The 16,093-nt window shown below is 46.7% G+C and overlaps 1 protein-coding gene across 3 annotated transcripts in view; it reads left to right on the forward strand.

The window, feature by feature from the left end:
* INTS2 (integrator complex subunit 2) overlaps positions 1-16,093 on the forward strand; it is a 305,765-nt gene that overhangs the window by 77,571 nt on the left and 212,101 nt on the right. For all 3 annotated transcript variants that reach the window (XM_085649420.1, XM_085649422.1, XM_085649421.1), the window contains exons 8-9: positions 8,911-9,137; positions 9,928-10,053. In XM_085649420.1, coding sequence (XP_085505546.1) covers positions 8,911-9,137; positions 9,928-10,053 — 353 coding nt within the window. The remainder of the gene's footprint in view (positions 1-8,910; positions 9,138-9,927; positions 10,054-16,093) is intronic.

The following is a 16,093-nucleotide window of genomic DNA, read 5'->3' on the forward strand; positions in this document are numbered from 1 at the left end:
GAGTCCATCGTCTAGTTGCAGAATACTGTGTCCTGATGCCACTCTTTCAGCATGGAGGCTGACCCTTTCAGCCATCATATGGCAACTCCACATTTCGCCAGCTGTAGAGCCATTACCACAAGTCAAAAATAGTTTGAAGGGCTATCTTTCACGCAGTCGAGCTGGGCAAGCTCAATGACAACCGAACACCCACCATTCCGCCAGCAGGTTAACCATTTTATTACTTGCCTTGGATGATGTTGTGTGGAATATGTCTTGAATTAGATAATCTTGTTCCACGCAGCACTGCCTGTCATGGTGGAAAAGATGGACATATTAATACAGGTGCCCACTGAAGCCTCCTGTTCAGCAGGTGGTACTAATGAAAGCAGCCTCTCTACATGGTGTGCTCTAGACCCAGCTGAAAGATTTTTCCAGTCACATCTGCTTGTCTCCTCAGCAGTGATTCTGCTATATCAATGTGCTACAGTGAAGAGCAATAATGTGTTTTCCATATTCTTGAGGGGAAGTCCATTCCGTATAGACCCTATAGTCAGTAGGGTTTTAAGCAGTGCACTAAGGGGGATGAGATCAGTAGTGCTATCCAGGGAAGCTCAACAGCTTTGGCTTTGCACACCTTGGCACCAGAGGACAGTGGCAGCTCAGCATCTCCCAGAAATTCACAACGAGCAGACAAATGCCATGAACAGACTGTTTGCAAAAGAGCGTGACTGAGAGATGCACTCAGAAGCAGCCCAGCCTCTTTTTCATTATTCAAAACAAGCTTAAGAGGACCTATCCACCACTAAAGAAAACTAAAAGTACCAGCTCTTCCAGGCATCACTGGGAATACACTATCAATAGGTTGGTGCTGGGCACCTCAGACAAACCCTGATCCCTTAGTCACTGAGCAAATCAAAAGTCTGACAATAATTTTAACTGCGCCTTACTGGACGAGGCAAGTATGATACTCATGTCTATTATGTGTGGTAAAGTGTGTGCTAATAAATAGAACTCTTAATGGGTACCTGCAGCTTTTCTGTAAACTGTTTATCACTTTATAGTGAGAGTATGTATGGGAAACTCTAGGCCCTGAAGATTGAATGGCAGGAGAATGGAAGACGGTGCAGAAAGACCCCCTATATCAGTTGTATAACACTGTAGATTTTAATTTATTTGGAATAAAGTAAATAAAGGATCATAAGCAAAGTTTCAGCCTTTTTATTCAACAAAGCTTTTTCAACCCCATAGACAACTTAAAGGGGGCAATCTAATATATGACACCAGTTTGAGCCCTTCTCTCTCTTGAGACAGAGCTCTTAGGTAACTGTATATGTATTTGCAGTGGTCCTGGCACTTATGCTATCTAAAGTGATGTAACCATTGTATTAGGTCATTTGTACCAACTGTGGCTCGTAAGGGATCCTATACAAAATGTGAATATTTGTGGTCTATTAAGAGAAAGGGAAGTTGTTTGAATGTTTGCTCGTATAAATGGAGTGTGTGATTTAAGGGATGTTCAGAAAATTATGGGGTGCAACGTCGGCTTACTCCAGTTTTGGAACTTTCAATAGATTCCCATAGCTTGTATCATTCCCCGTCGTCGGAATGGGAGTCTCGGTAAATAAAAATAACATAGCAGTAGATACAAAAAAGAAGAAAAGGCCTAGGGCTTATCTCATTTTGTAACATATCCACCTCTTTTTGTAAAAGAGACCAAAATAATGCAACAACCAATATGAATAGCCTCACCCCACAGAACCTTCCTGAGAGAACCTCAGAGCTTTAGATTTTCTACCGCACATTGTGCTTAGGGAGTCTCCTTTGAGCTCTGCTCATTTCAACTCTATTCTACTGTTTTTTCAGCAGTTTTTTCTTCAGAATTGTTTGATATTTCTTTTGGAATGTCTGACAAGGAGAAAAAAAGCCCTTTTTAAGGCTTGTTCCACCTGTGGCAAGAAAAGATTGTATGTGGAGGACAGGCATAAAGACTGCATCTACTGCCTGTATCCGGACCACAAGGCACCGGACTGCAAGATCTGCCGCACCTTTTCCACAAAGACTCTCAGGGACCGTGAGGGTCACCTTCTCACCTGGCTCCACAAGCTGAAGTCGAGAAAGGAAACACTGTCAAGCGACAGCGAAGATTCGTCATCTGCCACTTCGTCCAGAAGGTCAGTGAAGAGGGGTAGGGCTTCCCCTTCACCATCTACAGACCATCACGCAAAGGCCTAAAAAAAAGACCCCCGTGAGTCTGAGAGCCGGAGTCCTAGCGAATCTCCTCATCATGGTGAAAAGGAGAGGGGAGGACTACCTTCAGCAGGAGCAGTGGCAAAGTCTGATAAACCTTTTAAAAAGCCTTCTTCTTTGTCATCTGAGAAGTCTGACAAGAATAGTCAATCGTCGACGACAATGCGAAAGACTCCGTCGACGAAGGTTTCAAAGGTACAAGTTAAAACAGTTCCACCGTCGACGAGCTCGTCGACGGTGCCTTCAAGTCTCCATCCGTCGACGCTGGTGTCGTCTGGCTCGTCGACGCTGGTGTCGTCGGGCTCGTCGACGCCGGTGTCGTCGGGCTTGTCGACGACTATGAGAATTCCTTCAACGTCGACAAGGGTGTCGGCGAAGTTGTCGACGACGATAGCTGCAACGACAGTCACAACGACGACAGCGGGAGTGTCGACGGTCTCGTCGACGACGCCCATCTCGTCGTCGACGATCTGCTCGTCGTCGGTGGGTCTTCCGTCGACGACCTCGTTGACGACGATTTCTTTTTCTTCTCCACCGTCGACGGTACCGCCGACGATGTCTTCGTCGACTGAGAAAATCACCATTTCTTTGACAAGAATCACGCCGGACATGACTTCACCAAGAAGGGTTACCCCTCTGCCTCCCGCGCTGTTTCTGGAGGAGGAAGACGATTCTGAGGGTGAGGATGATTCTTTTGGCTATGCCAATAGCCCCTCACAGCTTCTAGTCAAGTGCCAGGACACTGATTCTGAAGGTGAATACCTTCATGGGCACTCATATCATCACCCTTTTCAACGTTAGGAAGACACTAGACAGGAGATGGTTTCTGTACCTTTTTCCCTCTTGACGGATCTTCAAGACATGTTGCAGGACTATAGGAGGAGATTCTCCCAGCCACCTCCTCCTTCACTTCCTTTGATGCAGACTGTTCTCTGCTCCGCCAGCTCGTTCTGTGTCTTCGCCAAGACCATTGTCCCAGATGGTTTCACAGCCTCAATTAACCAGTCCAGTCATACCTCCGGTGGTTCCAGAGTTGCAGATTGATTCCTCGGACGAGGATCAGGGCGATATCACCAGGCCGGACCAGGGTACTGAGTGGGATGATTGTTATACCGGACCCAGCTTCTCCAACACCGGATACAGCTGATTCTCCCCCAGCAGACATTGGGGGGTTTCATAAATTGATGGAAAGAGCTTCAAGCAGATTTAAACTTCCCATACCTTCAGTCCAAACTGAATGTTTTCTTTATGATTTCAAAGAACCTTATAGGAAGACGGTCCGTTCCATTCCTATTGTCAGCCATGTCTGGGATGAAGGTCTTAAGGCAATGAAGAATCCGGCTACTGTCATTCCAGTCTTGCCGCATCTGGAAAAAAATACAAGGCCCCTGAAGACAGTCCAGCATCCTTAACAGGTCAACCGAAGCCGGATTCAGTGATATCTCAGTTGGCTCAGAAAAAAATAACGTAATCCTTCTGCGCCTCTTACTACTCCTCCGGATAAGGAAGGCAGATGCCTAGATAATGCTGGGAAAAGATTTTCCTCGATGGCAAGTCTTTTGATTAGAGCGGCGAATGCGTTGGCAATACTTGGCAGATCTGATCGTCAGATGTGGTGTGACCTCTCACCATATCTAGACCAGCTGCCTCAGGAAAACAAAGTGGAAGCAGAGAAAATCTTGCAGGAGGGAGAGGTCACATCAGCTGAGATTATCGACTGCGCAATGGACGTTGCCACACCGGCTTTCCGTTCGCTTGCAGGCGCAGCTGTTCTTCGTTGCCAAGGCTGGCTGGGGGCGACATGGTTCCGGCCGGAGGTCCAGAACAAAACCCAGGACCTTCCGTTTGATGGGGAGGCATTATTTGGTAAACATATTGATGATGCCCTCCAAAACATCACAAAGGCTACGGAGACAGCAAGATCCTTAGGAACCCTACAATATCGGAAGATTTCTTTCCGCGGAGCCAGAGGAAGGAGTACTACGACCTACAGGGGTTCATACCAACAGCAACGGTATCCTTCTTATAATTCAGCGCCTCAGTCTTATCGTCCATCTTACTATCAAAGACAAGGCCAGACCTCTTCTTTCTCTAGGTCTAACTCTAGAGGGAAACAGAATCGCCAGGGGTGTGACACCTCTAAGCGACAATAGCGGTGTACTGGCTCTTCCTGCTGTACCCCCCTCCAATACAACATCTGTGGAGGGCAGGGTATCTCAATACCTCCACAATTGGCAACGGATAATATCAGACCGTTGGGTACTCAACATCATTCAATGTGGCCATACGCTGGAATTTGTACATCTTCCAAGCCCCCTGCCGCCATGCCTTCGAAACATCTGCGTCTTCTGCGGCTCGAAGTTCATCAGATGCTCCTTAAAGGGCCTGTAGAGCCGGTCCCTTTTTCTCAGAAGGGAGAGGGTTTCTACTCCCAGATTTTTTCTGATCAAGAAGACGCCGGAGAAGTGGCACCCCATTTTAGATCTCAGGGAGCTAAACACATCTCATAAAACAATCCTTTCGGATGGTGTCTCTCCAGGACATTTTACGTCTATTCAACCTTGGGGATTTTATGGCCACTCTCGATCTCTAGAATGCCTATTTTCACATACCCATTCATCCAGCCCACAGGAGGTTTCTACAGTTTACAGTAGGCAAGAGCCACTTTCAGTTCAAGGTTCTACCTTTTGGACTTTGGTCTGCTCCGAGGATCTTTACCAAGGTGCTAGCGCCAGTGGCAGCCTTCCTCAGGAAGCAGCATTTTCAAATCTTTCCCTACCTGGACAATTGGTTGCTGAAGGCCCCGGCCAGACAGACAGCGGAAGAAACAGTCGATGCATGTACGCGTCTGTTCAGCAATCTGGGCCTGATTCTCAACAGGAAGAAGTCATCTCTCTGTCTGTCCAAGGAAGCACGATTCCTAGGAGCCATTCTGGACACGTCTCTCAACAAGGCTTCTCCATCCCTCGAAAGCCTAGAGAAACTGATGTCCATGGCTCAGCTGTTGAGAAGAAGAAAGTATCTTTCAGTTCGTCATTACAAATCCCTGCTAGGAACAATTTCCTCTTGCATTCCTTTAATACCTCACTGCAGGTTACGGATGCGTTCACTTCAGGAACAGCTCGACCTACAATGGCGACAAGTGGACGGATCCTTCGACAAGGTGCTAATCACTCCGGCTATGAAAAAGGCTGCCTTGTGGTGGACGAAGGAGCAGAATATCTCCCAAGGTCTATCCTTCGTAATCGATCCAGCTCCTCAGGTTGTGACTACAGATGCCTCGCTGGAAGGCTGGGGCGTGGTGTTACAGGATCTACATGTAAGTGGACATTGGCTGCCACAGCACCGCCTTCTTCATATCGATCTCCTGGAACTCAGGGCGATTCGTCTGGCTCTACGGGCTTTTCTTCCATGGCTGCAGGGTTCGACAGTTCTCGTCTGCACGGACAACACCACAGCCATGCACTATATAAACAAAGAAGGGGGTACCAGATCTCTTCCGTTGTCACAGGAAGCCCAGAAGATTTGGAAGTGGACTATCTTTCACAGGATATCTCTGAAGGCAGAACATCTTCCAGGAATACTAAACGAAAAGGCGGACATGCTCAGCAGGCTGTCGTCAGTCATCCACGAATGGGAACTGAACCAGACTGTCTTGCAGGAAATTTTTCACCGGTGGGGCAGACCTTCAATAGACCTCTTTGCCACTCCGGAGAACAAAAAATGCCAGTTTTACGCCAGCAAGCTACACCATCACGGATCGCTGGGGAATGTGCTTTCGATAGCCTGGTCAAGCGCATTTGTATACGCTTTTCCCTCCATTCCATTGATACCCAGAGTACTCCGGAAGATCAAAACGGAACCGTGCAAGATGGTCTTAATAGCTCCAGCTTGGCCGAGGCAGTTCTGGTTCACGGAACTTCATCTCCTCTCCCTGGTCCCTCCATGGCTGCTACGGATGGTCCCAGACCTTCTCACGATGTCCCAGGGCCAGATCTGGCATCCGGACCCTCGCTCCTTACACCTAACAGCATGGCTCCTGAGCAGCAAGAGTTTCTTGAGCTAGATCTCTCGGAGGAGATTAAAGAGGTGCTCTCTCAGGCCAGAGCTCCTTCTACTAATAAGACTTACAGTTTAAAATGGAAGAGATTCTGCATCTGGCTCGATGTAGAACTGTCGTTTAGAACTCAGGCTAGAATAACAGCTGCCACCTGTTTGGGCTCCTGAAATCCACGCGTAAAATCCTTCCACAATTGCCGGAAAAAGCAAGAAAAATCTTAATACAGTCATTGATTCTATCCAGGATAGATTATGGGAATGCCATCTATTTAGGAGCCCCGGTCTCCGCGATTAAACAACTTCAGGTTGTTCAGAATTCGGCGGCAAGGTTACTTACCGGCACCAGTCACTGCTTATCAGCCAGACCTGCATTAAAAACCCTTCACTGGCTTCCGGTGAAAGAGCGGGTCCATTTTAAGTCGCTGTGTATGGCACATAAAATCATCCACGGGAAAGGCCCTCCCATCTTAGAAAACATGGTAATGCCCTACAAGTCCTCTCTAAATCTTTGCTCTAACGACCAGAATCTTGCAGTGACTCCAAGAATCAACAGATCCCGCTCCGGTGGCCGTCTTTTTTTCACTGAATGTATCCAAATTGTGGAATTCTCTTCCTTTATCTTTTCGCCATGAGCCCAGTCTCCTTGTGTTCCGGAAGAAGCTAAAAACATGTCTCTTCCCGAGAAATTAGAGATCTCAGATTAGCTAATGGTTCCTCTATTATCCTCTGGTTATCTTTCCTGAGCGCTGGGATGCTTTCGAGTAGCCATGCGCTATATAAGAGCCTTTTCAATTGAATTCAATTCAGGAGGGTTTCGACCCTTTTTCATTTCAACCTCACCAAGTTCTTCCATATTTCATGTCTTTGGCTAAAGCGGGGCTGGCTCATTCATCCATAAAGGTTCATTTGGCTGCAGTTTCTCGCTATAGACGCACTGCATCTGGACCTTCTCTTTGGTCAGGATTGTCAAGCAGTTCCTCAAAGGCCTCTTTAGAGTCTTTCCTTCAGTGAGGCCTCCGCCTCCTATGTGGCATTTGAATTTGGTTCTCACCCAGCTGATGAAGCACCCCTTTGAGCCGATTCCTCGAGCAGATTTGAAATTCCTTTCTTGGAAGGTGGCGCTTCTCCTAGCTCTCACTTCTGCAAGAAAAATGGGTGAATTACAGGCTCTGACAAACCCTTCCTACAATTCAAGAAAAATACAGTGATCCTAAGGACTAACCCAAGGTTCATACCTAAGGTGCCTTCGGACTTTCATTTAAATGAGCCGGTGATCCTTAAGGCTTTCTTTCCTCAGCACTCTACGCCGGCAGAAAGAGCACTCCACTCTCTGGATGGGCAGAGATGTTTGAAGCACTATCTGGACCGTACTAAAGCATTCCGAAAATCTTCTCAACTGTTTGTTTCGTTTAGCGCTCCTCGCGAGGGCTTGCCCTTGTCCAAGCAGGGGATTGCTCGGTGGGTGGCCAGTGCCATACGTTTTTGTCATTCAGCAGCAGGCAAATCCCTGGAAGGTAGAGTTCTACATTCTACAAGGTCCATGGCTTCCAATACGGTCCTCCTTGCCTGGGTCCAGATCAAAGATATCTGCAGGGCTGCAACTTGGAGCAGCTCGCACACCTGCACAAGACATTACTGCCTGGAGGCCTCGACACAGGAAGACACGGCTGTAGGCCAGGCAGTCCTGAGGAACCTCTTCCATTGAGTGGTGAGCTTTCCTTTCTTCCCTCCTTCCTTTCTTTCTTTCTTGTTATTGGCACATTTTGGTTTTGGAATTATATGTATATTTACTTTTATTCTTAAATGTTATTGTGCTGTTTTTTAATGTTCTTTTACATGATGCATTTAAAAAAAAAAGGGAGAGAGAAGAGGGAAACACAACGAGGAGAGGACTAAATGTGCTTCTGACTGCTAGCTACTCTGATAGAAGCTATGGGAATCTAGAAGCTATGGGAATCTATGAAAGTTCCTGGAGTAAGAAAACAAGTTACTTACCTGTAACTTTGGTTCTCCAGTATTGGTAACTTTCATAGATTCCCATGCTCCCACCATCCTCCCCTGGGAAAGCTCAGCCTTCAGCATGTTTTGTTATACTGTTACACAACGGCTACGAAAATCTGAGGTTCTGTGGGGTGAGGCTATTCTGATTGACTGTTGCATTGTTTTGATCTCTTTTACAAAAAGAGGTGGATATGCTACAAATTGAGATGAGGCCTAGGCCTTTTCTTCTCTTTGTACCTACTGCTATGTTATTTTTATTTACCGAGACTCCCATTCCGACGACGGGGAATGATGCAAGCTATGGGAATCCCTGAAAGTTACCAATACTGTAGAACCAAAGTTACAGGTAAGTAACTCGTTTTCTTATGATTTAGCGTCAGTCTTGAGACCTAACCTGGTAAGTATCTTGTCATGGCCAACAAAGTTTCTTAGTAGTTTATTAATGAGGCAGACATAACTTTGTTGGCCTCATTGCCCACCTGCTCAGTAATGTAAATTAAATGTTTTGTTTTTATAAATTAATGGGCGAGCGTTATCTTATAAACTAGATGAACTTAGTGTGCTGATGATCTATCTTGCATATACATTATGTTACATTTTTCCTTGGTTTTGTTTTCTTAGAGAAAACGTGAAAACAGCAGTTCCGTGCTTTGGCAGATGCGGCGGCAGCTTCTTTTGGAGCTGATAGGCATCCTCCCCACAGTGAGGAGTACACACATTGTGGAGGAGGCAGAAGGAGACGTGGAGCCCACTGTGTCCGTGTATTCTGGCTTAAAAGAAGAACATGTAGTGAAAGCCAGCGCCCTGCTGCGGCTCTACTGTGCCTTGATGGGGATCGCTGGCCTCAAGTATTACTTTCTTGTTAATACCTTTATTTGTGAAATAGTGTGTGTTCTCAGATAGATGCCATATTCAAAAACATAGATTTCAGTAAAAGAAATGGCACCCTTTATTTTTAGACTTCTATTGATGTTACCATCTAGTGGTGTGCTGTGCATCATTATAGTGCACAGATGAGGAGCTGTAGTTATTGTGATGCTGTGTTAACTGATTGTGACAAAGGATGCTTTCAAATGAGGATGGACCTCAGTCTGGTGTTAGCACAATGCACTAATAATCCATATTGCACAACAGCACCAGAGCCTGCTATACATTTCATAACCTGTTGTGTACCTAAGAGCGCCTTTCAAGTAGTTGCTCCTTACGGTACAGGTGTACATGTTGTGTTTTGGCAGCCACGTTGTGTAACTCAGAAAAAAAACATGTTTTTTGAAGAATCAGTATTCACCACAACTGCGCCGTTTCCCCACACCCTTTCTCTCTCTAATACTGTTCTAGTTGCAAACAATCTGCTGGGCCATTGTATGGCTTCGTCATCTAGTGAGCCTAAACGCAAAAACATTTTAAGTGCAGAGAGGTAGTACACACCCTAGGAGTAGATACAAAACCAGTGTTTGAAATAGTCTCTTAGTGCCCGACCTCAGCTCTCCTCTTCAAAAATGGACGGAGATCACGCAGAGCGTCTCCTTTCCCATCTGGCCTCACGACAAATGCAGGGAGTAGTTTAATTGTGTATCTGCACCATCTGCCTACATTTCCACGCTTTTCTCACATCATGTCATTCTTCCGTTGTTTCAGACCCACAGATGAGGAAGCTGAGCAGGTTCTGCAACTCATGACGAGCCGGCCCCCGGCAACTCCAGCGGGTGTGCGTTTTGTGTCTTTATCTTTCTGTATGCTGCTGGCATTCTCCACACTTGTCAGGTGTGTTTTCAAGCTTGTTTCCAACATCTTCTATGCTGCTTGTGTCTTGTTTCTGTGTAGAATGTGAAGCCAAGGCTCTGTCGGTTGTAAAGTGATCTCTATAAATGTAATTTAGATAAAAGTATAATTCCTTCACAGGAAACGTTATAGTTCCAAACGCAGTTCTATATCTTGTTTGGTGTTTTTCGAAATTAACATTTACAGAGTGTATGGCAGTAAACTAACAAAGCTGTCATTGGCGTGGCCACCTCACACCATGTTTTGCCGACACTCTTTCCAGCCCTGGACTTTCTTGTGACAACCTAATGCATTGTGGGTTCTTTAGTGTTGGCTTGCTCTACTGAAGCGTTTTGACAACCACACACATTATCAATAATTTTTGGTTTAAAACCCCAGCACTCTAAACCGTGCCTACTGTGACATGATATGGACTGAGGTGGTCATCCTAGCTGTAATTGAAATATTAAGGTTTATTTGGTGTATAATTACTTAGAAGGCAAACAAGTTACCTGTAGCACTAGTACATTATGTATATCTTTATACACAGACTATCTTTGCCTATGTGCGGGATCCCAGAACACTTTACCAGCTGAAAGAAAATAAATATTTGCATTCCTAAACAACACCTACGTAAAGCCGGTCTTTCTCTTTCATTGTTTAATACAATGCAGATATGGCTGTTAAAAGTATTATTAGAACATCTGAAATTGCTGCTCAAGGTCTTTTTATTTTACCTTTTTCTAAAAGAAAAAAATGGAATGCCCATAGCCACAGTTAGACGGATAAACTGCACTTTCATATTATGGCAGTTAAAGAGCTCCACCGCCCCAGTTAGGCTGTTAGTTATTTGTTAAAGTGATTGGGGAGGTATGAGTAATGGAAGCAAAAGAAGGTTTAAACGCAGTATCTGTAGAAATTACTCTTTTGGGTTGTTGGTAACCCTTGGACCGCTTACTCAACTTCTAATCAACTTTCCAAAAGAACATTCACTGCCTTATTTTGTTTTTAAAAAAAATTGGTGTAGAACGGTCTGGTTGTGAGGGGGAAACCAGACATTATAATGGAATGGAGTTTCTTGTATATGTTTTGAATATTTTAGAGAACATATCCCTATCAAATGATCTTTTTTTTTTTTTGTTTAAATCTGTTTTATTGATTTTGTTGAAAAAACATCTTGATATTGAGAGAGGGTACTGCTCAGGATTTGAGACATCAACTATAGTTCAATAGTATTGTTATACAAAGAAATCCTCAGCACACGTCATAGGTGTATCAACAATTCGTTAAGTGCACAATGTAAGCACAAATTATACACAAGTTATTTCAATTCTTATTTTCTTTCTTCATTCTTTTGGTCTTGCTTCAGACAGCCAACACGTGTTTGTCGCTTACAAAGGGAAATCGTCCTGCGACTTTCTCAAGGCTATGTCCTTTTTGATAAAGACCTTTCTTTTGTGGTCATATTTCCAACCCATAAAGGGATTCAGTATCTTGCGTGACGTCAATAAAGCAGTCCATGCATCTGAGGGATCCTATTTTGTCCCCAAATCTTGAGCTTGTGAGTCTGATGGTCTCGTCTCAAATGTTGCTCTCCGTGTAGGTCTCGTACTCGGGAGAGAACCACCACCACCACCGCCGCCGCCACCGCCACCACCACCACCACCACCCCTGCTAAGACATCCCTTAAGCTGGGTGCACTATACCACTGGTGAGGGTACAGGTGCATAAGTCCATTCATAGACATTTTAAGTGCAGTAATGCCATAAAGAGTATATGGTCTGGGAGGTTGTCATTACGAACTCCACAGCACCATAATAGCTTTACTGAATTGTGAGAAGTTTGGTAGCAAATGTCTCCGCATAATAAACCCATACTGATGCCAGTGTGGGAATTATGTTACAATGCACTAAAAGGGCACCTTACAGATGCCCCTTGAAAATTAACCAGCCTGTGGTGGGTTCCCTGACTGGTAAATACCAGCCTGCCACCACGACACATGTTTCTGGATCCCTGGGATGGAAGACTTCGCTCCCTGAGCCCAGAAAGAAAGCTTTTCCTGGATGCGGTGTTAACACCTCTCCCAGGCCAGGAACAGCCATCTGTGGCAGATGTGCTTCAAAGGTCCTGCCGCCTTTCTAGCGCGACCCACAGCCTCTCCTGCTATCAGGAGCAGGCCCCCTTCCTGTCTCACTCCTCTTTCGGCGGAAAGACAGGGGTGAAAATTTCAACAGTCCAGCCCGAACTGCCAAGCCAGGTCCTCCCTGGACTGGAAACAAGCATCCTAGGACCGGTTTCGGGGTTTCACCCCTCTTCGACCAGGATAGCTTGATTCCAGTGGCATGGAGAGCACAGGACCCACGTCTGGGCATACCTGCCCCACTTGGGGTGACAAATGCAAAAACAACAGTTGATGGACAGAATGCAGAACAATGTCATGCATTCACCCCAGTACAGAGATCTGGGCCTAAATCCATCGTTTTTTTGCTCACCATGCCGTTACAGCTTGAACCCAGCCATATGCAAAGCAGTCTTGACCCTGTACCTCATGGGAACAGTCCAGCCCGAATTGCCAAGCCAGGTCCTCCCTGGACTGGAATCAAGCATCCTAGGACCGGTTTCGGGGTTTCACCCCTCTACAGCCAGGATAGCTTCATTCCAGTGGCATGGAGAGCACGAGACCCACATCTGGGCAGATGGCAGGCACTCTCCAATCAGGGTTAGGTACCACTCCTCCACTTGGGGTGAGCACATCAAGGGTGTAGTCACCCTAAGGCCAGTAACCCATTGGCTACTGACATCGAGACCCCTAAAACGCCCCCTTAATACAGTATTTAGGGGGCAGCTCTGAACCCAGGAACAGATTCCCACAACCTACAAAGAAAAGGGACGAAAGAAGACGCCCAGCAAAGGAGACTGCAGAGAACAACTGACTTGGCCCCATCCCTACCGGCCCATCTGCAGTTTCCAGAGATCAGGCGCCAAAAGTTACCTTGTCCTGCATCCAGCGACCTCCAGAACCCCAGCCAGCCTGCGCCCTGGAGAAGAGAACCCAAGGTGCACCCGAGCCTTCCAACTTACCTGCCCAGCTGTTGGTTCCTCATGGAACACTTCCTGGACCAAGCCTGCAGCCAAAAATCCAAAACTGACAATTCCCATTGAAAACAACAGGGCACCGAGACGCCAAATCAGCACTGTGCACCCGGCCGCACCTGTACCGCAGTGGGTGCACCTTGTGTGCTAACTCTGATTCTCCTTTGCCCTAACCTTAACGCTAGGAGCTTGGTCCCCAAGACCAAGTGGCCTGCCCGTGAGCAGCCACCAACCGGAGGCCCCCTACCCCCCGATTGGATAACATTGGGCCTCAGCACCCGGCCGCCCTAGTGCAGCTGAGGGTGTTTTTGGAGTGTATCTTCAACCCTGGGGGAACCCTGGTTCTAACTCCAGAAACCCATCTCCCACAACCAAGTACTTACCTTTTAACCGATAACTTCATTCTGTGAAAAAAGTTCCCAAAGTGTGGATTTGGAAAATTGTATGAAAACCTAAGAAACTTTGTATTTACAAAAACTGACTTACTTACCTTTTATTTAGGAAATGTCCCAGTGTGATATCTAGGCATATCACTCCGAGCAGAAAAAGTAATCTGAAAAGTAACTAGAAAAGTAATTTGACTTGCCTGTCTATACATTCAACTACATTGAACTGTATTATCAGAAAAGTACTATTTTTACTTACCTGCACCAAGTCTGGCTTGATTCTAAAAAATAAAATGCAACAAAGAAATATTTTTATACAAACCAGTTGGTCAGAGTTCAGTCTTTGAGTGTGTGAAATCATTTCTTGCCTGAGTGTGTACAATAAATGCTTAACACTACCCTCTGATAAACCCTTACTGCTCTCCCACATTACCACAAATAGAGAGTACGGTATTATCTACTTTTACCTCTGCATAACTTTGGGGATCCACTGGACTCTGTGCACATTCTACCTTACTTTGGCATAGTATATACAGAGCCAGCTTCCTACACACTTTTTATCCAGGTCCCCCTCCCAGCTTTGCCACAGTGGTGTGAGAGTAACTGCTGTACGTTGGCAGAGGGAGGCTGCGAACCATCTTGTGAGGTGTCAACCCTTTCCCATAACATGCAGGTACTGCAGTGTGAGGTACATGGAAGGTACCCTCGTCATGTCCCCCCCACTTGCCGCCCAGCGCTGCAAATAGCGAGGTCTGGAGCAGGACCAGGCCCGGAGGCAGCCTCTCATCCTCCACCAGTGTGTCATATGGTACTTGGTCACCATCTCGATAGAAGTCTCCCAGTGTATGCAGGCCAGTGGCACTCCACGCGGTAATCTCCGCGGACGAGGTGTTAATGTTGCCTCTTGGCGTGCCCAACAAGGATAGCGCCGGCGCGTACAGGGTAGTGGATCGTGTAAGGTACAGACTACGTTGGTGGCACTTATACACAACCTCAAGCAATAGAGACTCTCGTAGCTTATCTCGTGTGCAGAGGTGAAAGAATTGGAAAACAACTGAGCGGGTCAAGGCCGGGGTCATCGTGGCAGTGTCGGAGAGCCGCTCCCCCGCCACCCACCAGGCCACCCACTGAAGTTGAGAGGCAAGATAATATTGCTCGATATTGGGCGGAGCGAGTTTGCTCTGATCTGTAGGCAGGTGCATTTTCGCCACTGCTGCCCTGCACCGAGACTTGTTTCATATGAACTCTTGCAAAGTAGGGGGGTGTGATATATGGGGGCGGGTTAGTGAAGAAATAAAGTAGCCGGGACAAGACCACCATTTTGATCAAAGCTACTCGATCCATGACAGACAGCGGGAGTGTGTGCCAGAATGACATTTGGATCTGAGGGCAGTCGTCGTCCTAGTTAGATTGCTGTCCAATTAGTCAGCTGTTTGATGGTATATGTGAACTCCTAGGTTGCGAAACATGTTGGGTTGCCACTTGACTGGAGTCCCATTAAGGGTAAATTTGGTTTGGGATACAAAGGGGTAAAAGTGAACTAGCAGGATTTGGCCCAGTTAACTTACAGGTCAGAAATGGCAGCAAATTCAGTGAGTGTCTGGGCTAGGGCATCTGGTTCCGATCCCATGTCTTGGATATAAAAAAGGAGATCAGTCTACAAAGAAATTGTGTGGGTTTCTGTAAGGAAGTGGGTTTCTGTTGCAGTAACCCCCCCACTTTTTTCCTGATAACTGATGCCCTTTTCCTTGGTGTACCCTGGGCTCTTGCCAATCAGGTGCCCAGGGCCTGTGTTACTTCCCTAAAAACTGCCGAACAGCCAAAACCCAATTGGCATCTCTGGTCACCGGTCAGCCCCTGGTAAATGGTTCTCTAGGTACTCAGGGCCTTGTGACCAGAGAAGGCCCCTAAGGGCAGCAGCACTTATTGTGCCACCCTTAGAGGCCCTGTACCTTGACACACACCCACTGCCTTTGCAGGCTGAGTGTCTTGGTGCAGAACAAAACAAAGAGTCGACATGGCACACCTGTGTGCCATGCCCACAACACACAGTGCCCTGGCATACCTCAGTCACCCCTCTAGCTGGGTGCCCTATGCCAGTGGTGTGATCACAGGTGCATGAGCCCTGTGCCCCTACTCTACCCAAGTCCATTCCTGGGCACTGTAAGTACAGTGCTGCCATTAAGAGTATATGGTGCTGGGAGGTCGTCAACACGAACTCCACAGCACCATGATGGCTACACTGAAGACTGAGAAGTTTGGTATCAAACTTCTCAGCACTGTAAACCCACACTATTGCCAGTGTGGGATTTACTGTAAGATGCACGACAGAGGGCAACTTAAAGTTGCCCCCTGAACCTCACCTACAATCCATGTCTTGTCTGAGGGGCTGCCTAGGCTGCCACACAGCAGACATGTTGCTGGACCCCTGGGTAGAGAGCCATCCGCTCTCCTGGGCCTGCAACAATGCACGTCCTGGGCGAGGTGCTAGATATCCTCCCCTAGGTTGGGCAGGGGAAGCTTCGAAGGCATGCCGCCTTTGTGAGTTTCTCCAGGCCACTTGC

This window comes from Triturus cristatus, chromosome 3_2, assembly GCF_964204655.1.
Source record: "Triturus cristatus chromosome 3_2, aTriCri1.1, whole genome shotgun sequence".
Taxonomy (NCBI): Eukaryota; Metazoa; Chordata; class Amphibia; order Caudata; family Salamandridae; genus Triturus; species Triturus cristatus.